Source organism: Triticum urartu, chromosome 2A, assembly GCF_056163025.1.
Source record: "Triticum urartu cultivar PI428250 chromosome 2A, HENAU_Tu73, whole genome shotgun sequence".
Lineage (NCBI taxonomy): Eukaryota > Viridiplantae > Streptophyta > Magnoliopsida > Poales > Poaceae > Triticum > Triticum urartu.
The window spans coordinates 557306711-557331816 of NC_141874.1; the positions used below are offsets into that span (position 1 = coordinate 557306711).

The following is a 25106-nucleotide window of genomic DNA, read 5'->3' on the forward strand; positions in this document are numbered from 1 at the left end:
CGCGACCCTGCATGGGCAGCGGCCCCCGAGTTCTGATCTGGCATCCCCACGCGGCTCACCTCCTGGAAAGAGAAGGGCCTGTCCTGGTGTAGTTCGGGAGAGCTGACCAGACTCCAAACATGCATTCAAAGCATGGTGAACAAGAAGCTCAAACTTGTCAACGTGGTCCAGGTCATGCTCCACCGCCGGATCCTCCCGTGCCAACAACGGGAGTTCAACTTGTGGGAGTTCGACCCGACGCAGCACCGAACTCTGAACAGGCTCTTCGACACAACTCACGAAGATGCCTGGAGGGTGCTGTTCAAAAGTGCCGAGGTCCCCCCTCCCATTACTGAGGATCGCGGATTCAGTGTGAAGCGCCAGGCCAAAGTGGTAAGATGCTTTACCCCTCACAGGATACTTATTATTTTTTATAGATTGACTCCATGCGGGATCTAAACTCCCGTTCCTTTGACAGGACTAGCAGGAGACGGCCGGACAGATCGACTATCCGGCTCCTTTGCCCGAAGGCCCAGCAGACGCTCTTCTGGCGAAGATGCTGACTCCAGCTCCTTATACGGTGCCGGAGAAGACCAAGAAGGCCAAGGGAACCCGAAAGAGTTCCCGACGCCAGGCGTCGTCGGACTCACCGTCCGATGACTCTGCGGCGCACTCCTCCCCCAAAGACGAGGAAGAAGAAGAAGATGCTCCCCCTCCTGCAGGGGGAGATAAGAAAAGGAAGGCCGCCCCAACTGGGGGGCCGAAGGGTCCAAGAAGGGAAGGACTCTCCTTCCGGACAGCTCCACCGCTGCCGACGAAGGCGAAGACGAGTGGTTACCCAGGCCAAGCCCCTGGGGAGATCGTAAGTATTCGGATACCAGAGTAACTCATAGCATTCCCTTGTCGCACTGTTTTCCCTAACACCGAACATAATTATGCAGGCCGCCACGAGCCAGCATCGATGTATCATCGGACGGCCCCCTGGGCTCGTCGGACATGGATAGCGATCCAGTCCCGACCGCCACCTCCCCTCATCCTGCCGACGACGCCGAGGTGTTGTCTCAAGAGGCACCGGATCGAGGGGAGACAGTCCCGGAGGCGCCTCAAGGCGACCTTCCGGACTCCGGGAGCCGAGGGGATGGGGCCCCCGAGAGCACCGAGTTCGGCCCTTAGCCGGACACCGCGCCGGAACCTCCAGCGGTTCCAGGTTCGGGCAGGCGGCCTCCCTCTATGAGGGGTAAAACGCATGTGCCGGTGTCCTCTGTCCATCCAAAGGCGCCGGACAATCTGCTGGAAGCACTTCGCAGCGCTTCCATCGACGAGGAGCACCGTACTGTTATGAGTGCGGTGGTCCAGAAGGTTCAGTCCACCAAGAGCGGGTTGACTGAAGCTTGTGCCAGCCTTCTAACAGGCTTTGAGGTAAGTGTTTTAAAATGTAGTAGAAATATTACCGCATAGACAGTAGCCCCTGATGCTTTGTTCGGTGTTCACAAAGAAAAGCCGAACAGAGGATTAAATAATATCGCAGGAGTCTAATATAAGTATGTCAATATGCATATGCAGGCTTCACTGCTGGCGTCCGCCGCACTGACTGCGGAGGTCGCCGTGCTGAAGCAGGACCTCGAGGGGTCCAGGAAAGATCTCGGCCTTGCCAAGAGGCAGCTCGAGGAGAACAAGGGTAAGTAATACCCTGTTTATAGATATGTATATATAAAAGAAGACGCGATTGCAAAATGACAGGATCATCGTATATTTGCCAGGGGCCACGACCGATGTGGCGACCCTGAAGCAAGCGCTAACCAAGGCCGAAGATAAAGTGGCCAAGGAGCGCACCGAGCGAGAGAAGCACGAGGCTCGGGTGGGCGAAGTGCAGCAAGAGCCCCAGGCTCTCGTGTCGAAGCACGAGGCGTTGGAGCTTGACTCAAAGACGCATGAGTCTGAGCTTGCTGCGGCCCTCGAGAGCGCAAAAAATGCCAAGGCCGAAGCCCAAAAGGCCTTCCAGGAGATCGACACAATGAAGAAGATAGCGGCGGGTAAGGCTTTCTATATGCAAAGCAAGCATGTAAAAGTAAATTACCGATTACTTACCCGAATTTGGAGCTCTCCAGGAGCATTCGCAGATTTGCCCCGCAGCGTGTCCGATGCCGCACAATTTTACCAGGCCGAGGATGGAGGCTCAACGGAGAAGCTGTTTTGGTCTCAGTATGCTAAGGCCGGACACCCGGTGCCAATGAGCGACCAACTGAAGCAGATGGTCGAGCTACATAAGGCGGCCGATCAGGCCATGAAGGGCTTTATAGTCCGGTTGTGGCCTGGCGACGCCCTTCCGAACAGCTTCTTCGGCCTGGTAAGGCGACTTGTGGATGCCTGCCCACGGCTGGAGGTCGTCAAGCGATCTGTCTGCATTGAAGGTGCACGCCGGGCTTTCGCCCGTGTGAAATTGCAGTGGGTCAAGCTAGACACCGTGAAGCTGATCAAGGAGGGGCCACCGGAGGGCAAGGAGCACCGCCACCCCGAGATGTACTACGAGGGTGTTCTGCCGGGTGCCCGTCTCATAGCGGACGAGTGTTCAAAAGATGTAATATTTGAGTGAGACTTGCTCGTTTTATCCTGTATTTACGAAAACTTGTGTCATATGCGCTATGCAACGCTTGTTTGAATTTAAAATATTACCTTCTGTTTGGCTGTTTATCCAATCTGAGAGATGGCTAGTCCTCGGCTTCTGCCCCCATGCCACGAGTGCTAGGGTGTTCAGGATAAACCTGAGCACTCTTGTTCCCATGTTTGGGTCCTTCGGGGGAGGTGCTCAGCACAACGAACAAGGCAACCGGATTAATAATGCTTTATCACTCTCACTTAGTCATAGAATTCTATAATTTTAAATTTCGGCAAAGCCCCTGGTGTTCGGAAGACCGAATTTGGGGCGCGATACACGCCTTTAAGCCGGACAGGGCCGGCCCCTCGCTCTAAGCGGCATAAGTCTTTAGGGACTCGAAAACCTCGCTGAACAGCGACCAGTCTCTCGCCTTATCATGACAGTCAGTTTTAACTTTCTCTACTGAGGTGCTGAACCCAGCAGAACCGTGGCACAATCGCAGTAGTCCTCCTAGCGCTACCTTAGCCGATAGAGCGGAACGTAAGGTACCAAAACATAGGAGCCGGGCAAACCCAACATTTGACCAAAGACATGATTCAGAGCTGATGCATATAATGCTATAAGTTCGGGGTGCCGTACTTGTGAAAGTGTTCAGACTTTTCACACCGTATTGTGGGGTACGTAAGCCCCTGGTGTATTGGCTGTACCAAAGTGTACGGTTGCAAGGCGTCATTAATGAACACACACACACACACACATATATAACAAGAATGCAATAATAGTCGTAATGTCATGCATTGTTTATTCAAAAAATTGCGTTAAAGCAGAGTGATACAGATAGTGCGATAAGCAAAGAGTAGGACTATGTCCCTTCCAAGGGCAAGCTGAGGAATGATATTAAATCGAATATTTTGCTCATTACTGTAATCCACCTGAGAATTCTGTGATATGACGTAGCTGTCTGCCTCCTTGGTTGCTGCATCATGTGTTCGGCAATAGTGCTGCCGGACAGTGTTTCCAGAGATTAAGGTCCTGAAAAAAAGGAAGAATAACCAAACGGGAAGCCCCTAGTGCGGTTTAAGCCGCGTCTTGGGGCGTGCCGCAATTGTGCCCCCCTCCCCACCTGTGCCCATGGTATTTTTAATGCGTAATTATGTACGCGCGGCATGAGTTTCGCCGTTGGGCTGGGATTGGGGTGGCCGCTGTATTGCTACGTGAGCTCCGATCGCGCCGGGCGGTCTATTTGCCGATTGCTGCGAGCGCGCTTGAAGGTGTCTGGGCTTTGAAGCACCGAACTGGTTGATTGCCTTGAGAGGCTGCTTTGCGCTTCTGCTACGAGGGCTACGGTGTGCTCCTCTGTTCGGAGAGAGCGCTCTGTGTTTCCATTGACTGTAATAACTCCGTGAGGTCCTGGCATCTTGAGCTTGAGGTATGCATAATGCGGTACCGCATTAAATCTAGCAAATGCGGTTCGCCCGAGCAGCGTGTGATAACCACCGCGGAACGAGACTATATCAAAGATTAACTCTTCGCTTCGGAAGCTATCTGGGGATCCAAAGACCACTTCCAGTGTAATTGAGCCTGTGCAATGGGCCTCCACACCTGGAATGACGCCTTTAAAGGTCGTTTTCGTGGGTTTGATCCTTGAGGGGTCTATACCCATTTTACGCACTGTGTCCTGATAAAGCAGGTTCAGGCTACTGCCGCCATCCATAAGGACTCGAGTGAGGTGAAATCCGTCAATGATTGGGTCTAGGACCAGTGCGGCAAATCCGCCATGACGGATACTAGTGGGGTGGTCCCTGCGATCGAAGGTGATCAGACAGGAGGACCAAGGGTTGAACTTTGGGGCGACTGGCTCCAACACATATACGTCCCTGAGCGCATGCTTCCGCTCCCTCTTGGGGATGTGGGTTGCGTATATCATGTTCACCATCCGCACTTGTGGGGGAAACCTCTTCTGTCCTCCGGTGTGCGGCTGCCGGGGCTCCTCCTCGTCATCGCTATGCGGCCCCTTGTCCTTGTTTTCGGCAATTAACTTGCCGGCCTGCTTGAACACCCAACAATCTCTGTTGGTGTGATTGTCTGGCTTGTCCGGGGTGCCGTGTATTTGACACGAGCGATCGAGTATACGGTCCAAGCTGGACGGACCCGGCGTACTTTGTTTGAATGGCTTTTTCCGCTGACCGGGTTTAGAGCCTTTGAATCCGGCATTGACTGCCGTATCCTCGGTATTTTCGCTGTTAATGCGGCGCTATGCTTGTTGCGACGTGACCTGCTATTGCCGTCCTTGATATCCGGGGTACCATGGTTCTTTGATATGTTATTACTGCGAGCCAGCCAGCTGTCTTCTCCCGCATAAAAGTGGGTCATGAGCGTCGTGAGAGCTGCCATAGATTTCGGCTTTTCCTGACCAAGGTGCCGGGCTAGCCACTCGTCTCGGATGTTGTGTTTGAAAGCCGCTAAGGCTTCTACATCCGGACAGTCGACGATTTGATTTTTCTTTGTAAGGAACCGAGTCCAGAATTGCCTGGCCGACTCTTCTGGCTGCTGAATTATGTGGCTCAAGTCATCGGCGTCTGGTGGTCGCACATAAGTGCCCTGAAAGTTGTCGAGGAATGCGGCTTCCAGATCTTCCCAACAGCTAATGGAGTCCGCTGGCAAGCTGTTAAGCCAATGCCGCACTGGTCCTTTGAGCTTTAGTGGGAGGTATTTGATGGCGTGTAAGTCATCACCGCGGACCATGTGGATGTGGAGGAGGAAATCCTCGATCCATACTGCAGGGTCTGTTGTGCCATCGTATGATTCAATATTTACAGGTTTGAAACCTTCTGGGAATTGATGTTCCATTACTTCGTCTGTGAAGCATAAGGGGTGTGCGGCGCCTCTGTATTGGGCTATATCGCGACGCAGCTCGAATGGGTCTTGCCCGCTGTGTTCGGCCCAACCGGGTTTGCTTTTACTGTATCTGGCATGACGTTTATCGTCTCGCAGAGTAGTGCGCCCTTGTGATTCATAGATCGATCTTGCATGCTTTGCTTTGTCCTCCAATATGTCTCGCAGGTCTGGCATATCTCCCCATGCCTTTTTTATTGAATGGCGTCGGGGTGGAGGCTGAGTTTTTGGCTGGAATGCCTCTCTATCGCGGCCACGAGGTGGCCGATCAGCCGTATAATACGCTTCTTCCTCCAGTCGGGGTAGTAACCTGCACTTTGGGTAATTCTTGGAGGGGCGCTCGAGTTTATATTCCTCGGCCGCGAGGACTTCAGTACATCTGTCAGCTAGCAGATCTTGACCAGCTTAAAGCTGTTGCTGCTTTTTCTTCAGGCTATTTGCCGTGGGCATAAGCCGGCGCTTGAAGCACTCCTGTTCGACGGGATCATCTGGTACGACGAATTCATCATCGCCGAGGCTTGCCTCGTCTTCGGAGGGGGGCATGTAATTGTCATCCTCCTCCTCTCCGTCTGCCGCTCTCTCAGGAGGGCTGGCTCCTCCATCCTCCTACTCTAAATCTTGCTGGAGGGGATTGTTGTTGTCTTCGGTACTATCCGGAGTGTTATTATCTCATGTGCCGGTATCACCACTTTTGCTTTGGCTGGACTTAGAGCGGCGTCGCTGACGTCGGCGCTTGGGTTGCTTCTTGGAGGGGTCATCCTCCGTTGTCTCATCGCCATTGCCTTCTTTGGGTGTATCCACCATGTATATGTCATATGACGAGGTGGCTTTCCAGTGCCCTATAGGCGCTGGTTCATGTTCGTCTCCTACATCGTCGTCCATACCGTCGATGTCTTCGGAGTCGAAGTCGAGCATGTCGGTTAAATCATCGACAGTGGCTACGAAGTGGGTGGTGGGTGGGCGTCGAATTTCTTCGTCGACCGCATCCCAATCCTGTTGGCCATAGTCTGGCCAGGGCTCTCCTGACAAAGAGAGAGACCTTAGTGAATTCAGAATGTTACCGAAGGGCGAGTGCTGAAAGATATCCGCGGCGGTGAATTCCATGATCGGCCCCCAATCGGAAAAGAGTCCGGCACCTTGGAGTCACGGGCTTCGCAGAGGATTAGGCTGGTGTTCGGCTCGATTGCCGTTAAGACTGCAACCCCTGAGGCGGTGTCTAGCCACCCGTCCTTGATTGGCGCAGTTGGATCCAAGCTAAGGGTCGGAGCTGATGCGGGCGCGGCCTCTGGGGTACTGTTCGGCGGCAGAGCTAGGTCATACCCATCGTGACAGTGCGGTGCGCCTGGCTGTGGCTCGAATCCGTCGAAGATCAAGTCTCCGCGGATGTCGGCCGTGTAGTTCAAACTTCCAAATCTGACCTGATGGCCAGGGGCGTAGCTTTCAATCTGCTCCAGATGGCCAAGCGAATTAGCCCGCAGTGCAAAGCCACCGAACACGAAGATCTGTCCGGGGAGAAAGGTCTCACCCTGGACCGCATCGCTATCGATGATAGTAGGAGCCATCAAGCCTAACGGCGACGACACAGAGGAACTCTCAATGAAAGCACCAATGTCGGTGTCAAAACCAGCGGACCTCGGGTAGGGGGTCCCGAACTGTGCGTCTAGGCTGGATGGTAACAGGAGGCATGGGACACAATGTTTTACGCAGGTTCGGGCCCTCTTGATGGAGGTAAAACCCTACGTCCTACTTGATTAATATTGATGATATGGGTAGTACAAGAGTAGATCTACCACGAGATCAGAGAGGCTAAACCCTAGAAGCTAGCCTATGGTATGATTGTATGTTGTGGTTGTCGTCCTACGGACTAAAACCCTTCGGTTTATATAGACACCGGAGAGGGTTAGGGTTACACAAGGTCAGTTACAAAGGAGGAGATATCCATATCCGTATTGCCTAGCTTGCCTTCCACGCCAAGTAGAGTCCCATCCGGACATGAGACGAAGTCTTCAATCTTGTATCTTCATAGTCTAACAGTCCGGCCAATGGAGATAGTCCGGCTGTCCGGAGACCCCCTAATCCAGGACTCCCTCAATCGTCATCATCAACCTTCCTCCATCATCAATTTCATGATGCTCACCGCCGTGCATGAGTAATTCCATCGTAGGCTTGCTGGACGGTGATGGGTTGGATGAGATTTATCATGTAATCGAGTTAGTTTTGTTAGGGTTTGATCCCTAGTATCCACTATGTTCTGAGATTGATGTTGCTATGACTTTGCTATGCTTAATGCTTTTCACTAGGGCCCGAGTGCCATGATTTCAGATCTGAACCTATTATGTTTTCATGAATATATGTGAGTTCTTGATCCTATCTTGCAAGTCTATAGTCACCTACTATGTGTTATGATCTGGCAACCCCGAAGTGACAATAATCGGGACCACTCCCGGTGATGACCGTAGTTTGAGGAGTTCATGTATTCACTATGTGTTAATGCTTTGGTCCGGTACTCTATTAAAAGGAGGCCTTAATATCCCTTAGTTTCCAATAGGACCCCGCTGCCACAGGAGGGTAGGAAAAAAGATGTCATGCAAGTTCTTTTCCATAAGCACGTATGACTATATTCGGAATACATGCCTACATTATATTGATGAATTGGAGCTAGTTCTGTGTCACCCTATGTTATTGCATGAATAATCGCATCCGGCATAATTCTCCATCACCGATCCATTGCCTACGAGCTTTTCATATATTGTTCTTCGCTTATTACTTTGCTGCAAATATTAAGTTTCCAGGTGTGGTTGAATTGACAACTCAGCTGCTAATACTTAAGAATATTCTTTGGCTCCCCTTGTGTCGAATCAATAAATTTGGGTTGAATACTCTGCCCTCGAAAACTGTTGTGATCCCCTATACTTGTGGGTTATCAATTATCGTAGTGCTTAGGCGAAGCCCTGCATCGATAACTTCATCATCATCGTCACCACGTTGTCGTGCTGACGAAACTCTCCCTCGGCCTCAGCTGGATATAGAGTTCGAGGGACGCCACCGAGCTGAACGTGTGCAGATCACGGAGGTGCCGTGCGTTCGGTACTTGATCGGTTGGATCGCGAAGACGTTCGACTACATCAACCGCGTTACTAAACGCTTCCGCTTTCGGTCTACGAGGGTACGTGGACACACTCTCTCTGCTCGTTGCTATACTTCCCCTAGATAGATCTTGCGTGATCGTAGGATTTTTTTTAAATACTACGTTCCCCAACAGGTCATGTCTACATAGTTCTGGAAACCGTAGGGTCCGCACGCTTAACGTTCGATGACGATTTGTATTATGAGTTATGTGTTTTGATGAACCCAAGTTTGTTCAGAGTCCCGGATGAGATCACGGACATGACGAGGAGTCTCGAAATGGTTGAGACATAAAGATTGATATATTGGAAGGTTATGTTTGGACGCCGGAATAGTTTCGGAAAGGTTCAGACATTTTCTGGAGTACCGGGGGGTTACCGGAACCCCCCGGGGGGTTAATGGGCCTTCGTGGGCCCTAGTGGAAGAGAGGAGGCGGCGGCCAGGTGGAGGCACGCGCCCCCAAGCCCAATCCGAATTGGACTAGGGTTGGGGTGGGGGGGCCTTTCCTTCTTCTCCTCCTTCTCTTTCCCCCTTACCCTTCTTTCGAAAGGAAAGGGAGGGGGGGGGGCGAATCCTACTTGGACCGGGAGTCCAAGTAGGACCCCCCTGGCGCGCCCCCTCTAGGGCCGGCCCCCTCTCCTCCCTCCTTTATATACGTGGGAGGGGGCACCCCAAAGGCACATCAAGTCTTCTCTTAGCCGTGTGTGGTGCCCCCCTCCAAAGTTACACACCTCGGTCATATCGTCGTAGTGCTTAGACGAAGCTCTGCGCCGGTAACTTCATCATCACTGTCGCCACGCCATCGTGCCGACTGAACTCTCCCTCGTCCTCAACTGGATCAAGAGATCGAGGGACGTCATCAAACTGAACGTGTGCTGAATGCGGAGGTGCCGTACGTTCGATGCTTGGATCGGTTGGACCGCGAAGATGTTCGACTACATCAACCGCGTTATTAAATGCTTCCGCTTTCGGTCTACAAGGGTACGTGGACACACTCTCCCCTCTCGTTGCTATGCATCTTCTAGATAGATCTTGCGTGATCGTAGGATTTTTTTTGAAATACTGCTTTCCTCAACAGTCTTATGGTCTACAACGATGACTTCCCAGCCGCTACTTCTATAAGTTCCTGGGTTTAAACAAGTTTTCTCCATTGAGACGGAGACTCAGAGGTAACATTAAGCTTTGCTTATGACGCGCATGTCGGTGGACACATGAGGAAGAATATTTTGACAGACTAAAAAGTTGGATGTGTTTCTTCTTGTTTTGTAAGAGTATGTTTGTAAAGACTTGTCATGCTTAATATATGACCTTAGATCTTTTCGCAAAAAAGGTTAAGTGCGTTGTCATCTGCAAAGATTTTTATCAAAATGGCTAGAGATTATGTGAAAACGACATCTGACCGCTACCTGATGGAAACTAATGGAGCCACTCATACGATGTTAGGATGACGAAGAAAGGGGATGACCCACTAGATTTCCATGTACTTACGTTGGACTATTATGACTCGTCTGGTTTGCAGTGATTTTGTTCAAGGATTCCTATAGTGTTCTTTTTTTTATATTTCGTTCTAAGTTGCTCACCAGATGGGACATGTGGTGGATTCCTATAGGATTTCAACCCCGAGGAATTTTTTTTTCTATGTATGACATTCGTTTCACATGAATGAAAGGTATTAGGTTCCATAGAGTTTTTCTTTTGAGACGGTTCCTTAGAGTTGTGTCCATTTTAGCTTACAATCTAAGAATTTTTAGCATTAGGTTAGACCTTAAAAAACCCTAAGAATTAAAGCGAACAGGACATTATAATCCTTTAGTTTTCATATTTCTGTAACTTGAAATTTATGTAAGCCTAACGAGGCATGCGAGCGAGCCTGAGCTAACGGCTGATGCCAGAAAGAAGAAATGAGAAGAGGTAATAACTTGCGAAAAGAAAGACAGAAGAAATGAGAACAGAACCGCGCACGAGACAGAGAGTCGACCCTACTTCCCCCTCAAAAAAAGAAAAGAAAAAAAGACCCTACTTGGAAGCCGCCGCCCGCACCTCCCCCCGCACCCCCGTGACCGTGAGCAAGCAGATCGGTCAGAGAGCGGAGAGCCCCGCTGCTCCGACACAGTCCCCACTACCTCCCACAGCGGCCGGTCTGCCACCCGAAGCTTGGGAGCCCCCGGGCGGGCGGCTTGGTCAGGAACGACCGGTCGCGACCAGCCCCCTTCTTCCGCGCTCGCGCTCGTGAGATGGGGGGAGGAAGGGTTTGGGGCGAGGTCCCAGGATCCCGCTAGGAGCCCCTTCCGGCGTGAGGTACGGACTGTCCCGACCCCCTTTATTCCCCGTCTCTCTCTAGTTAGCCCTGTAATCGCCCAAGAAAGACAAGGTCACACACTGCCGGCCGTTGGGATTTTATGGGCGCTTTGCTTCCCAAATTTCCCGAGCGGTCCCTGTGATTCCATTGCCAATCGCTAGAGCAATCAATGGCCCATAGCTTACTGGGTTCTGATAGCAGTTGCCCTTTGTCTCCACTTCACTAGTACTCTACTTTATTATACAAGGAGAAGTTAACGTCCCTGTGCAAGCTTGGGATGTTGCAGGGCGTTTCAAAGCTGTGATGGAGTTAGCATCATGTCCTTCCAATCAGTTTCTCGTGATGATAACCCTCTTATTTATGTGACCTTGAAACCCAGAAGTGAAAAAAAACTGATTTCGGTGGCAAAATTGACTTGAATCATGGGCATTTAGCAAACTAATTCCAGACGGAGGGAGTATAAGTCAGTCAAATGTGTTCAGTGCAAACCCAAACATCTATTAAGATAAATACCAGTTTCTGTGTTTTCATCATGAAATATAGCTTCCCTGTACTCTTTAGGTATTGATTGGTGCACATCTATTTGTTAATGCAGTTAAGGTGGTATTTTGGCATTTTCCATGTCATCTTTGGTAAAAGAAAGTTGTTATCACCACAATAATTTGCTTGGTGATATAGAAATGAAGCACAATCTAACTAAGTATTTCAATTTGCTTATTTAGCCTATTCTAGCTAGTTTTTTTTTTCTTTTATGGAAATCATTCTGACTAGTTCATACACGGTTATTAATGTCTTATGGGTATGTTGACCCAGGGTTCTGGTTACCGAGTGTTGGTGCGATGGACAGCCTTCAGAGTGATCCTTATACAAGGAGCAGCTTGCAAATGCAGCTCATTGACACCTCCACATCCTTCGAAACTAGCAATTTGGATTCGGTCAAGCATGAGGTTCCCACCCCTCAAGTTGGCATGACTTTTGAGACAGTTGATTTGGCATACCGGTCTTACCTAGAGTACGGGTACCGTGCAGGCTTTGGAGTTTCAAAAAGAACTTCCCATAGCGTTGATGGGGTAAAATACCGCGCAACATTTGTTTGTTACAAAGGTGGCATTGCTAGGATTAAGCCCGGGCTTAAAGCTCGAAGAAGACTTGTTGCGAAGACTGGCTGCAAAGCTATGATGGTGGTGAAGTATAACGCAAGTGAGAATCATTGGGAAGTAGTGTTTGTTGAGCTGGAGCATAACCACCCATGTAATCCTGAAATGGTCAGATTCATGATGTGTTTTAAGGATCTTCCTGACTGGCAGAGGGAGCACCGACCATTCAATGCGAAAACTAGATTGAACCCAAAGATTCATTCTGGTAGAGGCAGGCCACCCAACCAAAACAAAGATTTCATGGTGAGGTCCTTCTCTCAGTCTAATTATTCAATTGAAGCAGCTGCCAAGTGTGGGAAGCTGAGATTTGCAGAGGGTGACGTTGAGGCATTATTAGTCTTTTTCGATAAGATGCAAGCTCAAAATTCCAACTTCTTCTACAACTGGGACATGGATGATGAAGGCCGGCTTAAAAATGTTTGCTGGGTCGATGCAAGATCGAGAGCTGCATATCAGCATTTCAGTGATGTTGTCTGCTTTGATACTGTTTATTTGACATACCAGTTTGTCATTCCATTGGTTGCTTTTCTTGGAATCAACCATCATGGCCAATTTGTATTGTTAGGATGCGGTTTACTGGGAGATGAGTCTCCAGAGACTTTTTCATGGTTATTCAAAAAATGGCTAAAATGTATGAATGATAAAGCACCTGAAGCAATTATTACCACCCATTCAAGACCAGTAGTCAAAGCAGTCTCTGAGGTATTTCTAAATACTCGTCATAGATACAACCTTTGGCACATAATGAAAGAGCTTCCTGACATGTCTGGAAGAGTTGAGGATAAGGAGGCAATTAGCCTGAGAATGAAAAAGGTAGTCTATGACACCATTACAGCAGCTGATTTTGAGAGGGAGTGGGTTGAGATGGCCAATCAGTACAAGCTTCATGAAAATCGTTGGCTCACAACCTTGTTTGAAGAAAGGGCAAAATGGGTGCCAGCATATGTGAAAGATGCTTTCTGGGCTGGTATCTCTACTGTTCGCCGCAGTGAACGGTTGGAGGCCTTTTTTGATGGATATATTACACCAGAGACCACAATAAAGATATTCATTGAACAATTTGATACTGCTATGAAGCTTAGGTCCGATCGAGAAGCCTATGATGATTTCCGTTCTTTTCAGCAAAGGCCACAAGCCCTCTCTGGTCTGTTGTTTGAGGAGCAATTTGCAAATGCTTATACTATAAATATTTTTCAGAAATTCCAGGATCAGTTAAAGCAGCTGATGAATGTGACTTGCACTGAAGTCAGTAGGAATGGATCGATAGTGACCTACACTGTGACCGTCATTGGGAAGGAGAGGAAGTTTGACTATAGAGTGATGTATAATAGTGCCGAGAAAGAAGTGTGGTGTATCTGCAGGTCATTACAGTTTAAAGGTATTTTGTGTAGCCATGCTCTTGCAGTCTTGAAGCAAGAGCTTGTGATGCTAATACCTTCCAAATATATTCTTGATCGATGGAGGAAGGACTATAAATGCCCCGAGGAATCTAAGGAAACTCCCATCCCACCAGAATCGGCAAAAGCAACAGGGAAGGGCACAAAACCGGAAAATGTCCGTGAAGATAAAGTGGACAACCTCTACAACGATGGCCACCAGTACTTTGCTGACATTGTGGAAATGGGAGCAACTGATCCTGATGCAATGGAGTATGTTCTGTCTGTGATGAAAGAAGCTAAAGAGAAGGTACGAAGGTTTGAGGAATCCCGAAAAGAGAAAAGGCCCGAAGGAAATCCAGTTTCTTCTAGTAAGAAAGGCGCCAAGTCTGCGAAGCCGCCATCTGCTGAAGATGTGGGAAACAGCACATCTGTGTCGGCACCTGCGAACACAGCAATGGCGACAGTGGCACCAACAATGATGATGGCAGCCGCTTCAGCAACTCTGGCGGCATCTACACCAATGCCAGTGCCGTCATGTACACAAATGTCAGTGCCACCAACAATGATGGCTATGGCTACCACGTCGGCAGCTGTCCCACCAGGAATGTTTTTAGTACCGATGCACCCACATATGGTTTTTCCACCCTTCACCCCTGGATTACCAGCAGCAGTACCACCTGTAGCGCCACCTCCAGCCCCAACAGCCAATGCGGTGGGCGTTGTTTCCAACCCCACGAAGAAGAGAAAGAAAAGAAAGGGGAATAGTTGAGCTTGGGGTCAAGTAAGCTATTTTCAGCCTGATGTTTTTTACCCTTTTTTTCAAGGCGGCCACAAATCAATTGCTCATGTTATTATCTTTAAATTCTAGGGTTAGAAAGAGTTTTGTCCCGTGCATGTTATTGACTTATCACCGTTTGCTGCTGCAGGATGAGCTGCACTTGGGATTGCCTGCTGTACATTATCTCGCCCTTGGCTTGGAACCACTAATCTTAGTTAGCGCAGCTTTGGACTGCCTACTGTATACATGATCAGCCTTCTGTCCGATGTAATCTTATATGTAGCGCGGCTTCTGAATGTTAGTCTGCTTCTGATCTTGTGGATCACGATTTGGTGGAGGCTGGTACAACCCTTGCAGACTCTTATGTTGCTGGAGATTTCGCCAAATTATGTGATCACGCCGTATTTATGGCCAGCCACCGATGCCTGTTAGTTTCTTGTTAGGGAACACACCAGTATGCTCATCGTACATAAACTCATCATCTGTTATGCTGTGGGTACTGAAGTATGGATCGCCTGTTTTGAACCCCCATTATTTCTACTCCATCCGTTCCTAAACATTTGTCTTTTAAGAGATTTCAAATGAACTACCACATACGGATGTATATAGACATATCTTAGAGGGTAGATTAACTCATTTTGCTCCATATGTAGTCACTTGTTGAAATTTTTAGAAAGACAAATATTTAGGTATGGAGGGAGTAGCAGGAATGTCCAAAGTAGATAGATAGCTGTGATCCGTTTTTGTTCCGTGCCTTGCAGTTGTGATGCAATGTAATTTTTGGCGGTGAGGCCGAGATGCAATTCTGGTCTACTAATCTGATTGTGGGTGCATGTCTGCATGATAAAACACAAAATCGTTGTTCAAGTGGAAACGAGCAGGAGATGGCGTCACATTGTCTCGTTCGCCGGACAGTAAAACGCGGCGTGTTCCAAATTTCAAACGAGATAAGCTTGCCCCATGCCATGACGCAGCGAGGGAGAGCCTGGAAGTCCATCTAGAAGAGCCAGAGAAGAGTCCCAGCCGCCCAAGTTTCAAGCCGCGCGACCCGCCTGCCTGCCTTCCCCTCGTCGGCCGTGGTAACTGACACCTCTCCCCTTCCCACGCGAACCCACCCAGCAGGCCAGGCCAGCGCGGACCGCCCCGCACTCGCACCCCCGCGTGTCGGGCCTCCCCTGCCGCCGCGTGCCCGTGCCCCGTCCCACGTCACGGCTCCCCCCGAAGTCCCCAAACCCGCCCCCGCCCCCGCCCCACCCCGAAATCCAAATGAAAACCACCCTCCCCGTCGGCTTCCAACTTCCAACCACTCTTCCCATTACCGCTTCTGATTTGATCGATCTTCTTACCGCTTCCATCCATTCCACCAGCGATCAGAGTGTAAGCTAGGCTCTCCACAGCAGCGGCGACGCCACCATGCGGCTGTACGTGTGCGTGCTCGAGGCCCGCGACCTCCCGGCGCCGCTGGACGGGGGCGGCGAAGGATTTTACGCGAGGGTGAAGGTGGGGAGGCAGCGGGCGCGGACGCGGGCGGTGGAGCTGGCGGGCCCGGGCGGCGCGGCGGCGTGGAACGAGGAGTTCGCGTTCGCGGTGGGGGAGGAGGAGCACGAGGTGGTGGAGGTCAGCGTTGCGCGGCGCCGGGAGGAGGGGGCCGGGAGGGAGGTGCTGGGCAGGGTCAAGCTGCCGCTGCCGCCCGCGCAGGCCGCCTCCGCCGCCAGCGGGAGGCACTCGGTGCCGCCCACCTGGTTCACGCTGCACCCCAAGCACCGCCGGAAGGGCCGCGCCGCCGATGCCGCGGACTGCGGTGCGTGCTGCACCCATTTTCTGCTAAACCTTTTTTTCTTTGCGTGCTGTAATTTCGGTAAATTCCTCCTCCAAATGGTCGGTGCGCGCGGCCGCCTTCCGGGCGAAGCCACCTGTATTGTCTGCCCCCTCCCTTGCCAAATGCCGCACGCAAGCTCGCCAGCGATGAGCACGCTCTCACGGAATGGAAAGTCAGTGCCTGTCATCGTAAGTCACTCGAAAGTATCACCACCTCGAGCGTACCGGCGACGTCTCTCTCACGGATGAGACATGAGAGAGACGGGCGGCATGTGTAGTGGTGATAGAGTAATCACGCACTAGGCCCGGCTTTTCTGCCTGACGCATACAGCCTTCTGTCTGTGCTGGTAGTTTTCAGACGCGATATCCACCGACAATTCCATATTTGTCCGGAGAGTTCAGGCTCAGTAAATACATGTGGAGTATATGTTACATCTTGCGTGATGATTGCATTTTGTATCATCTTCGTTGGTCAATTGTATGTTGATGATGATTTTGCTTGTGTATCTTCCTGCCAGGGAAAATTCTCCTCACATTCTCACTCTATGGAGAGAACAGTGACAATACCGTCATCCACTCATCTCCCTGTCCAAGCTCCAGGAGTGGCACAGATGTGGAAATTGAGAGATCAGACTGCAGGGAACATTCAGGCGCCAACGGTGTGGTGCTTGATTCCGCAAGGAGTTCTGCAGTGGAGCAAACTTCTGTAGATAATTCTGACCGGTCAATACAAGCAGATTCCGATACAGTTTCTGAAGATGATGGCCTGATAGAGCCTGGTGCTGCAGCAGCAGCAGCAGCAGCAGCAAAGAGCGCCCATGACAGTGACGCTGAGCCGTCCGTTTCAGATGCAAGCTTTGAAGAAGCCATGGAAACCATGAATGCGGCGAGTAGTACACCAGACATGCCGGATGATCTCGGTAGTGGCGTAATGTTTGATCACACTTACCTCGTGGAGGCGAAGGACTTGAACTCTCTTCTCTTCGGACCTGATTCCCAGTTCTCCAAGGACCTGCGTGAGCTGCAGGGTACCACGGACTACGACGAGCAGCCATGGACATGGAAGAGCCAGGACCCTCCCAGCTTAACCAGGACATGCCGGTACACCAAAGGCGCAACAAAGCTCATGAAAGATGTCAAAACCATCGAGGAACAGACCTATCTCAAAGCCGATGGCAAGAATTTCGCCATCATGACTCGGGTTCGTACCCCGGAAGTTCCATTTGGGAACTGCTTCGAGGTCGTTTTGCTCTACAAAATAACCCATTCCCCTGAGTTGTCACCAGGTGAAGAGAGCTCACGTCTGACTGTATCGTATAATGTGGAGTTCCTCCAGAGCACCTTGATGAAAAGCATGATCGAGGGAAGCGTTCGGGATGGACTCAAGGAGAACTTCGAAAGCTTTGCAGAGATTTTGTCTCGGCATGTGAAACTGGCTGATGCCGCGGGGATGGATAAAGAGCAGCTGTTGGCGCCGCTGCAGACAGATCGCCAGTCACATATCAGACTTGCTTACAAGTATTTCTGCAATTTTACCGTGGTCTCGACGGTGATAATGGCAGTGTATGTTCTTGTGCACATCCTTCTGTCTAGGCCAGGACCACTTATGGGTCTCGAGTTTAGTGGTCTGGATTTACCTGACACATTTGGGGAGCTGATCACATCAGGCATACTGGTTCTTCAGATGGAGCGTTTACTGAATATGGTATATCATTTTGTACAAGCAAGAATACAAAGAGGTACTATGCTACATTTCAACTTTACAACTACTGCATCTCTCTCTCTCTCTCTCTCTCTCTCTCTCTCATGCACAAACCTGCGACCGAACTTGTCAATGTCATAATTGTGCTACGTCTGAAACCACCTTTTGTCGCAGGAGGTGATCACGGGGTTAAGGCAAATGGTGACGGTTGGCTATTAACTGTAGCTCTGCTAGAGGCCACAAGCTTGCCGCCTGTTTCTTGTGGATCAGTAGACCCTTACGTTGTGTTCAGTTGTAATGGTATAACGAGGACAAGTTCTGTTCAACTCCAGACTCAGGAACCTCAATGGAATGGTTAGTATATTTCACTTGTTAGCCCACATTAACACACTTCACACTTGTCGAAAACCTAGTAGCTTTGTCTGATGTATGATTGATTGACTTGTGACTTAACTGAAATATTGCTGCAGAGGTAATGGAGTTTGACGCCATGGAAGAGCCACCTGCTATGTTGGATGTTGAGATTTTCAATTTTGATGGCCCATTCGACTTGGCAATCTCACTGGGACATGCAGAAATTAACTTTCTTAAGCACACACCAACAGAACTAGCAGATATATGGGTACCACTGGAAGGAAAACTAGCCCAGACATGCCAGAGTAGGCTACATTTGAGAATGTTTCTTGAGAATACTAAAGGACCTGAGACATCAATGAGAGATTATCTTAACAAGATGGAGAAGGAAGTCGGTAAGAAGGTATTGTTCGGTTAACTTAACTTACCTACAGATGTCAACTAGTAGTAACATTTTTGACAACCCGAGTACCCGCATAATTTTACTGCAGTTACATGTTCGGTCACCGCATAGAAATTCAACATTCCAGAAGCTTTTTAGTTTGCCTCACGAAGAGTTCCTTATAGCAGACTATGCATGCTCCTTAAAGAGGAAATTGCCGTTGCAGGTAAAATTGTTTGAAGTTGCTATTTGTTTTTCCCTCCCTGCATTTACGATGTTTCGTGGTTTTCTGGTATTAGGTCAAGAAAGAAAGTTATGTTATTTGTGGACGATTCTTAGATATGTTCAGAATTTTCTCGCAAAAAATAGATATGTTAATAATTTAGTTGGAAGGTTTGATAAATCAAGCCTCATGGTGAACACTGTAAGTTGTATTGGTTATGAATGTTCATTTGTAGTTGCTCTGCTGCAGGGAAGGCTATTTTTATCAGCCAGAATAGTTGGTTTCTATGCTAATTTGTTTGGGCATAAAACGAAATTCTTCTTTCTGTGGGACGATGTCGAAGAAGTCGAAGTGTTACCTCCATCTTTCACAACAGTAGGCACCCCATCATTGGTGTTTATGTTAAAGAGTGGGCGTGGGCTTGATGCCAAGAATGGTGCGAAGTCGCAAGATAAGGAAGGGAGGCTGAAATTCCAGTTCCATTCATTTGGGTCGTTCAACAGGGCTAGCAGGTTTGTATTCTCCAATACTTCATTGGTGTCAAAATAACTAGGTTGCCATTGATGAAAACCTGCTGCTTCTTTTTAGGACGATAATCGGTCTGTGGAAAACAAAATCTTCAGCTATTGAACAGAGGGCTAAGCTGGAAGAAGATCATGGAGATGAGAGCCATGACGATCTTGACGACGTTCAGTCTGTGTTGAGCATTGGAGACGTGACCCTCTCAAAGGAGTATACAGTGGAACATCCTATTGATGTGAGATCTCTATTGCTTCTCCTCCATTTTCTTCTTCTATATGGGTCTATATTTTAGGGAGTTGAAAATTCGGCTAAAACCTCTTACAATCCAACATTTTCATTTTGTATGCCGGCACTGCACTTCTTTGTAGAATGTGTTACAAAACTGTAGTAAAATCAATTCCAGACAGCTGAATGTATCCAACGGCTATCCTTTGATTCCTCGTTGGCAAACTTGCAGGCAGATTTGCTGATGGGGGTGTTCGACGGTGGCGCCCTGGAGACTCGGACGATGAGCAAGGTGGGGTGCCTCGACTACACGGCGACCCCGTGGGAGGAGACCAAGCCGGGCGTGCTGGAGCGACACGCCAGCTACAAGTTCAACCGCTACATGTCCATCTTCGGCGGCGAGGTGGGGAGCACCCAGCTGAAATCGCCCTCGGAGGACGGCGACGGGTGGACGGTGTACGACGTGATGACGCTCCGCAACGTCCCCTTCGGTGACTACTTCCGGGTGCATCTGAGGTACGACGTTCGGAGGGTCGCGTCGTCGGAGCCGGAGCCGCCGAGCTGCCGGTGCGAGGTGCTGGTGGGCATCGAGTGGCTCAAGAGCAGCAAATTCCAGAAGCGGATCGCGAGGAACATCTGCGACAAGCTGGCCCACAGGGCCAAGGAGGTCCTCGAGGTGGCCGGCAAGGAGATAGCCTCGGCCATGTCGGGCTAGGTGACCGAGCTGGAGGATCGGGCGTTTTTTGTTCACCATCTTCCGGCAAAGCTGCGTGAAGCGTAGCAGCTTAGTCGTTACCGTTTCGTAGCTGACGGAGACGTGACACGCGCGAGCAGCAGTGCGCTAACACCCCAATACCGATGCATTAGTGCCTACAAACTTATACAGAAGTAAATAAAAAGAGCGGAGGAAATCTTCTGTGGGAAAAGTATGTAGAGTATATGAAAGCTATGTCGCAGAGAAGTGGCAAGACGGCTGTCTGGCGCAGCGTTGTGCGTTGCGGTGACACTGGGAGAAAAGGCTTTGCGGCGTCGTGCGTCGGCAACTTCGTCTCATGGGCACTCGTTTGGGTAGATCTGGTGATGACGACGCCTTGTGGAACGTGGGCAGCACTTGCGCCTGCTGTCTTTTCGAGTGGTACTGGTACCTGCCGGTGGGATGCGGGTCGGGAGTGGTCGGATAGTTTTAGAACAACTCCCACGCGCGACCCAAACGGACGCTCAACGCGTGTTTTGTTAACACTTTTCATGGTATTCTGCTGGCGTGCACTTTGAGGTATCGTCCCGCTAAAGTCTATACTCGCTGATCGACACTTACCCATCAGTGGTGCATGCCCAGTTTGTCACAAGGGGCCTGAAGATATGAAACACTTGCTGTTTCAATGTGATTTAGCACGGAGCTTGTGGTCTGGTTTAGGTCTAAGTGACCGTATAGATCATGCGATGCAAGTGGACCGATCTGGGTCAGCAATTATGGAATTTATTCTCACAGAACCAGACTTGCCGTTGGAGATTATGCCAAATGTAACCCTGAAGGAAGCTGTGGCAGCAGGAAGCTGTTATATATGGTGGCTGCGGTGTCGCCACACCCATCATGATTCGTGTCTCCCTGCATCTTGATGGCCTGTCTCAATCATGAGCATTGTCGGGAACTACAAGGAATTTCTCACGAACGAATGATCAAAGAGTACACAAGTGGAAGAGGTCGAAGGCAAGACACGCAAAGCTAAATGTAGACGCCTCCTTCCATGCAAATGAAGGCTCTGGTGCTACTGCGGCAGTTCTACGGGATGACAAAGGGCGATTTATTGCAGCTCAGTGCAGGTATATTCAGTTTGCATTGGACGTCACTACAACTGAGGCTATGGCGATGCGAGACGGCCTAAACTTGGCAAACACATCGGGCTTTAACAGGGTCGAAGCGAAGTCGGATTCCCTAAACGTTGTTAATTGCTGTCAAGGATAAAACCAATGGTGGGATGCAGCAGCGGCAGTTTTTGCCGAATGCATTGATATAGCAACTTTGATAGGAAAGGTCATTTTTTCTCATTGTTTTCGTAAAGCAAACTCAATAGCTCACGAGCTAGCTAAATTCAGTTTTAGTACTAAGTGTGAGACTAGTTGGACTAACCACCTGGGTTCTTAGTTTCACATATAGTGAATGCTGTAATATTGATTGATTTGTAAAGCTAGCCATGATGACCTTTCTTAAAAAAACATTTTTCGTTTGTTTGGGTCTGCTTGGATGCGCGTTTTTTCGCTTTTCGTCTCTTTAGATCGGCTAGCTCGATGTGCGCGTCTATTTTTTGATTTGGGTCGGCTGGTGCGTCCAATGAAAGACATACCTATATTTGTCCGCGTTCAAAGAAAAATTATAAATGACTAGTAATAATGTACGTGCATTTATCTTAGGTAGGGTATTAGTTGCACGTTATATTAGGTAAGATATATCTGTTGCACGTTGGTATTTGGTAAGATATCAATTAGTTTTTTGCGGAAATGGTAGGATATTAATTACATGGCAGATTTCACAGGATAGCGTTGAGTCAAAACGTGTTTATAACCAATGGCACTGATGGGTAATTAGAGCGTTAAACGTGTTTGATGTTCAACGTTGGAGCGATTTGAACCGCTAGATAACATGATTTTGATGGTCGAGGTGGTTTGAATCTGCCCCTTTGGGTCTTTTTATACTGACTAGTAATAATGTACGTGCAATGCACTATTATATTAGATAGGATGTTAGTTGCGCGTTATATTAGGTAAGATATATATCTGTTGCACGTTGGTATTTGGTAAGATATCAATTACTTTTTCATGGAAATGGTAGGATATTAATTACATGGCAGATTTCAAGGGATAGCGTTGAGTCAAAACATGTTTATAACCAATGGTAGTGGTGGGTAATTAGAGCGTTAAACATGTTTGATGCTCAACATTGAAGCGATTTGAATCGCTAGATAACATGATTTGACGGTCGAGATGGTTTGGATTTTCCCATTTGGGTCTTTTTATATTGGTATAGATATAGATAAACACACGGGCGAAATAAATTTAATAAAACATAATTAAACATAAATGGCCGGTCAACCGTGGCCAAAGTCCACTTAAGCATTAATACCAATATAAAAAGACCCAAATGGGCAGATCCAAACCATCTCGACCGTCAAATCATGTTATCTAGCGGTTCAAATCGCTTCAATGTTGAGCATCAAACATGTTTAACGCTCTAATTACCCACCACTATCATTGGTTATAAACATGTTTTGACTCAACGCTATCCTTTGAAATCTGCCATGTAATTAATATCCTACCATTCCCGTGAAAAAGTAATTGACATCTTAGCAAATATCAACGTGCAACACATATATCTTACCTAATATAACATGCAACTAATATCCTACGCAATGAACGTGCATTGCACGTACATTATTACTAGTTAACACTAAAAAATCCTAGTGCCTACACGCTGCCCTAGTTGTCCGCCTTGCCCTCGCCCTCGTCATCACCGTCGCCGGGGAGATCAATGAAAAAGGAAGGTGGCCCAGCCCATCCGAACATGGCTTGATAGGCCGCCAGGGCAGCCTCCTCTGGCGGCCTCCTCCGTCTGCTGCGGTGGCGGCATTGCGGCATGGTGGGCGCGCTCCTCCTCATCCTCAAGGCGTAGTGCCGCCTTGTCATGGCGCAGTTTGATACGTCTTCGTCGTAACTTATTTTCCAAACACTTTTGCTCTTATTTTGGACTTTAATTTGCATGATCTGAATGAAACTATCCCGGATTAACGCTGTTTTCACCAAAACTATCATGGTGTTATTTTTATGTAGAAATAAAAGTTTTCGAAATTGGACGATACTTTTTGGAGATTTTTAATGGAATATATAAAAAATAGTAGAGCGAAGATCCACCGGAGGGGGGCCACCAGTTGCCCACAAGGCAACAGGGCACAGCCACCCCCAGGCGCGCCTTGTTACCTTGTGAGGCCCACGTGGCTCCGTTGACCCTCATCTCAAGCCTATAAATTCCTTTTCCCTGAGAAAAGAATAAGAGAAAAAGTTTCATCATGTTTTATGATGAAGCCGCCGCCACCTCCTGTTCTTCATCAGGAGGCCACATCTGGAGTCCGTTTGGGGCTCCGAAGAGGAGGATTCGTCGCCATCATCGTCACCAACCTTCTTCATCAACAAGTTCATGATGCTCACCACCAGGAGTGAGTAATTCCTTCGTAGGCTTGCTGGATGGTGATGGAGTTGGATGAGATTTACCATGTAACCGAGTCAATTTGTTAGGGCTTGATCCCTAGTATCCACTATGTTCTGAGATTGATGTTGTTATGACTTTGCTATGCTTAATGCTTGTCACTAGGGTCCGAGTGCCATGATTTTAGATCTGAACCCTCTATGTTTTCATGAATATATTTGAGTTCTTGATCCTATCTGCTAATCATATGCACTTGTTATTGTTTTGATCCGCAAACCCTATAATGACAATTGTTTGGGATACTCTCCGGGGATGACTATAATTCAAGGAGTTAATGTATTCACCATGTGTTAATTCTTGGTTCTGATTCTCTATTAAAGGACGTCTTAATATTCCCCGCTGCCACGAGAGGGCATAGCAAAAGATGTCATACAAGTTCTTATTATAAGCATGTTTGACTATGTACGGAATACATGCCTACATTACATTGATGAATTGGACCTATTGCGTATCGCTCTAAGTTGTGACTGTTACATGATGACTGTCATCCAACACAAATACCCATCACTGATCCAATGCTTACGCTTTTCATATATTGATCTATGCTAAGTTACTTTCGTTGATGCTGCTATTACAATAACTATAAATTTGCTACTATTATTGTTACCGTTACTATTGCTACCATTACCATTGCTATCGTTTTCTTTTGAGAATCACCGGGGGGGGGGGGGAGCTCCCCCACCTGAATATATTGCTCAAAACGGCTGTAGAAACAACAGATCCAGATTACAAAGGCACGGTGCATCGTGCAGAGAGGTAGGAACGCCACGAGAAGACGTCCTCCTTGTCACCCGTATCAACAAGACGGTGTGACCAGAGATCCAAGTCTGATACTATGTTTCTAATTGTTATTATAGAACATTGATCAACATTCCTGAAGAGCATGTCATTTCGCGCGACCCAAATGCTGGAGAGTAGCGCGAGAAGGACGAAGGGCCATGCGTTCTTGGGCAGGTATTGAGGTAGTGGAACGTCCCAAAGTTCATTAAGGTCATCATCCTGTGGCAGAATACCAACTCGATGCCAAATTCTGTTGGCGAGGGGGCATGTGATGAAGAGGTGAATGGATTCTTCCGGTAGCGTAGCACACCGTGTGCATAAGTCCGAGGAGATTATATTCTTGTGGGCAAGGTTCACGGCAGTACTTAGGCGATCTTTGAAGAGAAGCCAAGCGAAGATCTTTGTATGGCGAGGAGCCTTGGTGTTCCAGATGAGTGGAGCAATGAGGTCCGTTTCTGGCCTTGCCATAATGGTGGCGTAAGCCTGCTTGGTGGAGAAGTCATGACCCTGAAGGAGGAACCGTTGATCTTCCTTTGTCGAAGGCAGGAAGTCCTGCAAAACAGCCAAAAGCGAGACCAGCTCTGTTTCTGCTGTGAGAGAGAGACAATTGCGGAGGTTTGTTTTGATACCGAAACA

General features: G+C 48.7%; 2 protein-coding genes across 3 annotated transcripts; both read left to right on the plus strand.

The window, feature by feature from the left end:
* Positions 1 to 10622: 10622 nt before the first annotated feature.
* Positions 10623 to 14766, plus strand: LOC125538712 (protein FAR1-RELATED SEQUENCE 6). 2 transcript variants are annotated; one of them, XM_048701987.2, is made up of 3 exons: positions 10623 to 10894; positions 11709 to 14212; positions 14358 to 14766. In XM_048701987.2, exon 2 carries the CDS (start codon positions 11735 to 11737, stop codon positions 14198 to 14200), a length of 2466 nt encoding a protein of 821 aa, XP_048557944.2. In that variant the 5' UTR covers positions 10623 to 10894; positions 11709 to 11734; the 3' UTR covers positions 14201 to 14212; positions 14358 to 14766. The 2 variants fall into 2 exon arrangements, with proteins under 2 accessions (XP_048557944.2, XP_087400481.1); XM_087544355.1 differs by lacking the exon at positions 10623 to 10894 and having other exon boundaries at positions 11709 to 11842; positions 11925 to 14212.
* A 666-nt stretch (positions 14767 to 15432) lies between these two features.
* Positions 15433 to 20361, plus strand: LOC125538711 (C2 and GRAM domain-containing protein At5g50170). The gene is made up of 8 exons (XM_048701985.2): positions 15433 to 16010; positions 16546 to 17766; positions 17904 to 18083; positions 18200 to 18486; positions 18575 to 18691; positions 18938 to 19200; positions 19277 to 19445; positions 19668 to 20361. Exons 1-8 carry the CDS (start codon positions 15623 to 15625, stop codon positions 20148 to 20150), a joined length of 3108 nt encoding a protein of 1035 aa, XP_048557942.1. The 5' UTR covers positions 15433 to 15622; the 3' UTR covers positions 20151 to 20361.
* Positions 20362 to 25106: the final 4745 nt, after the last annotated feature.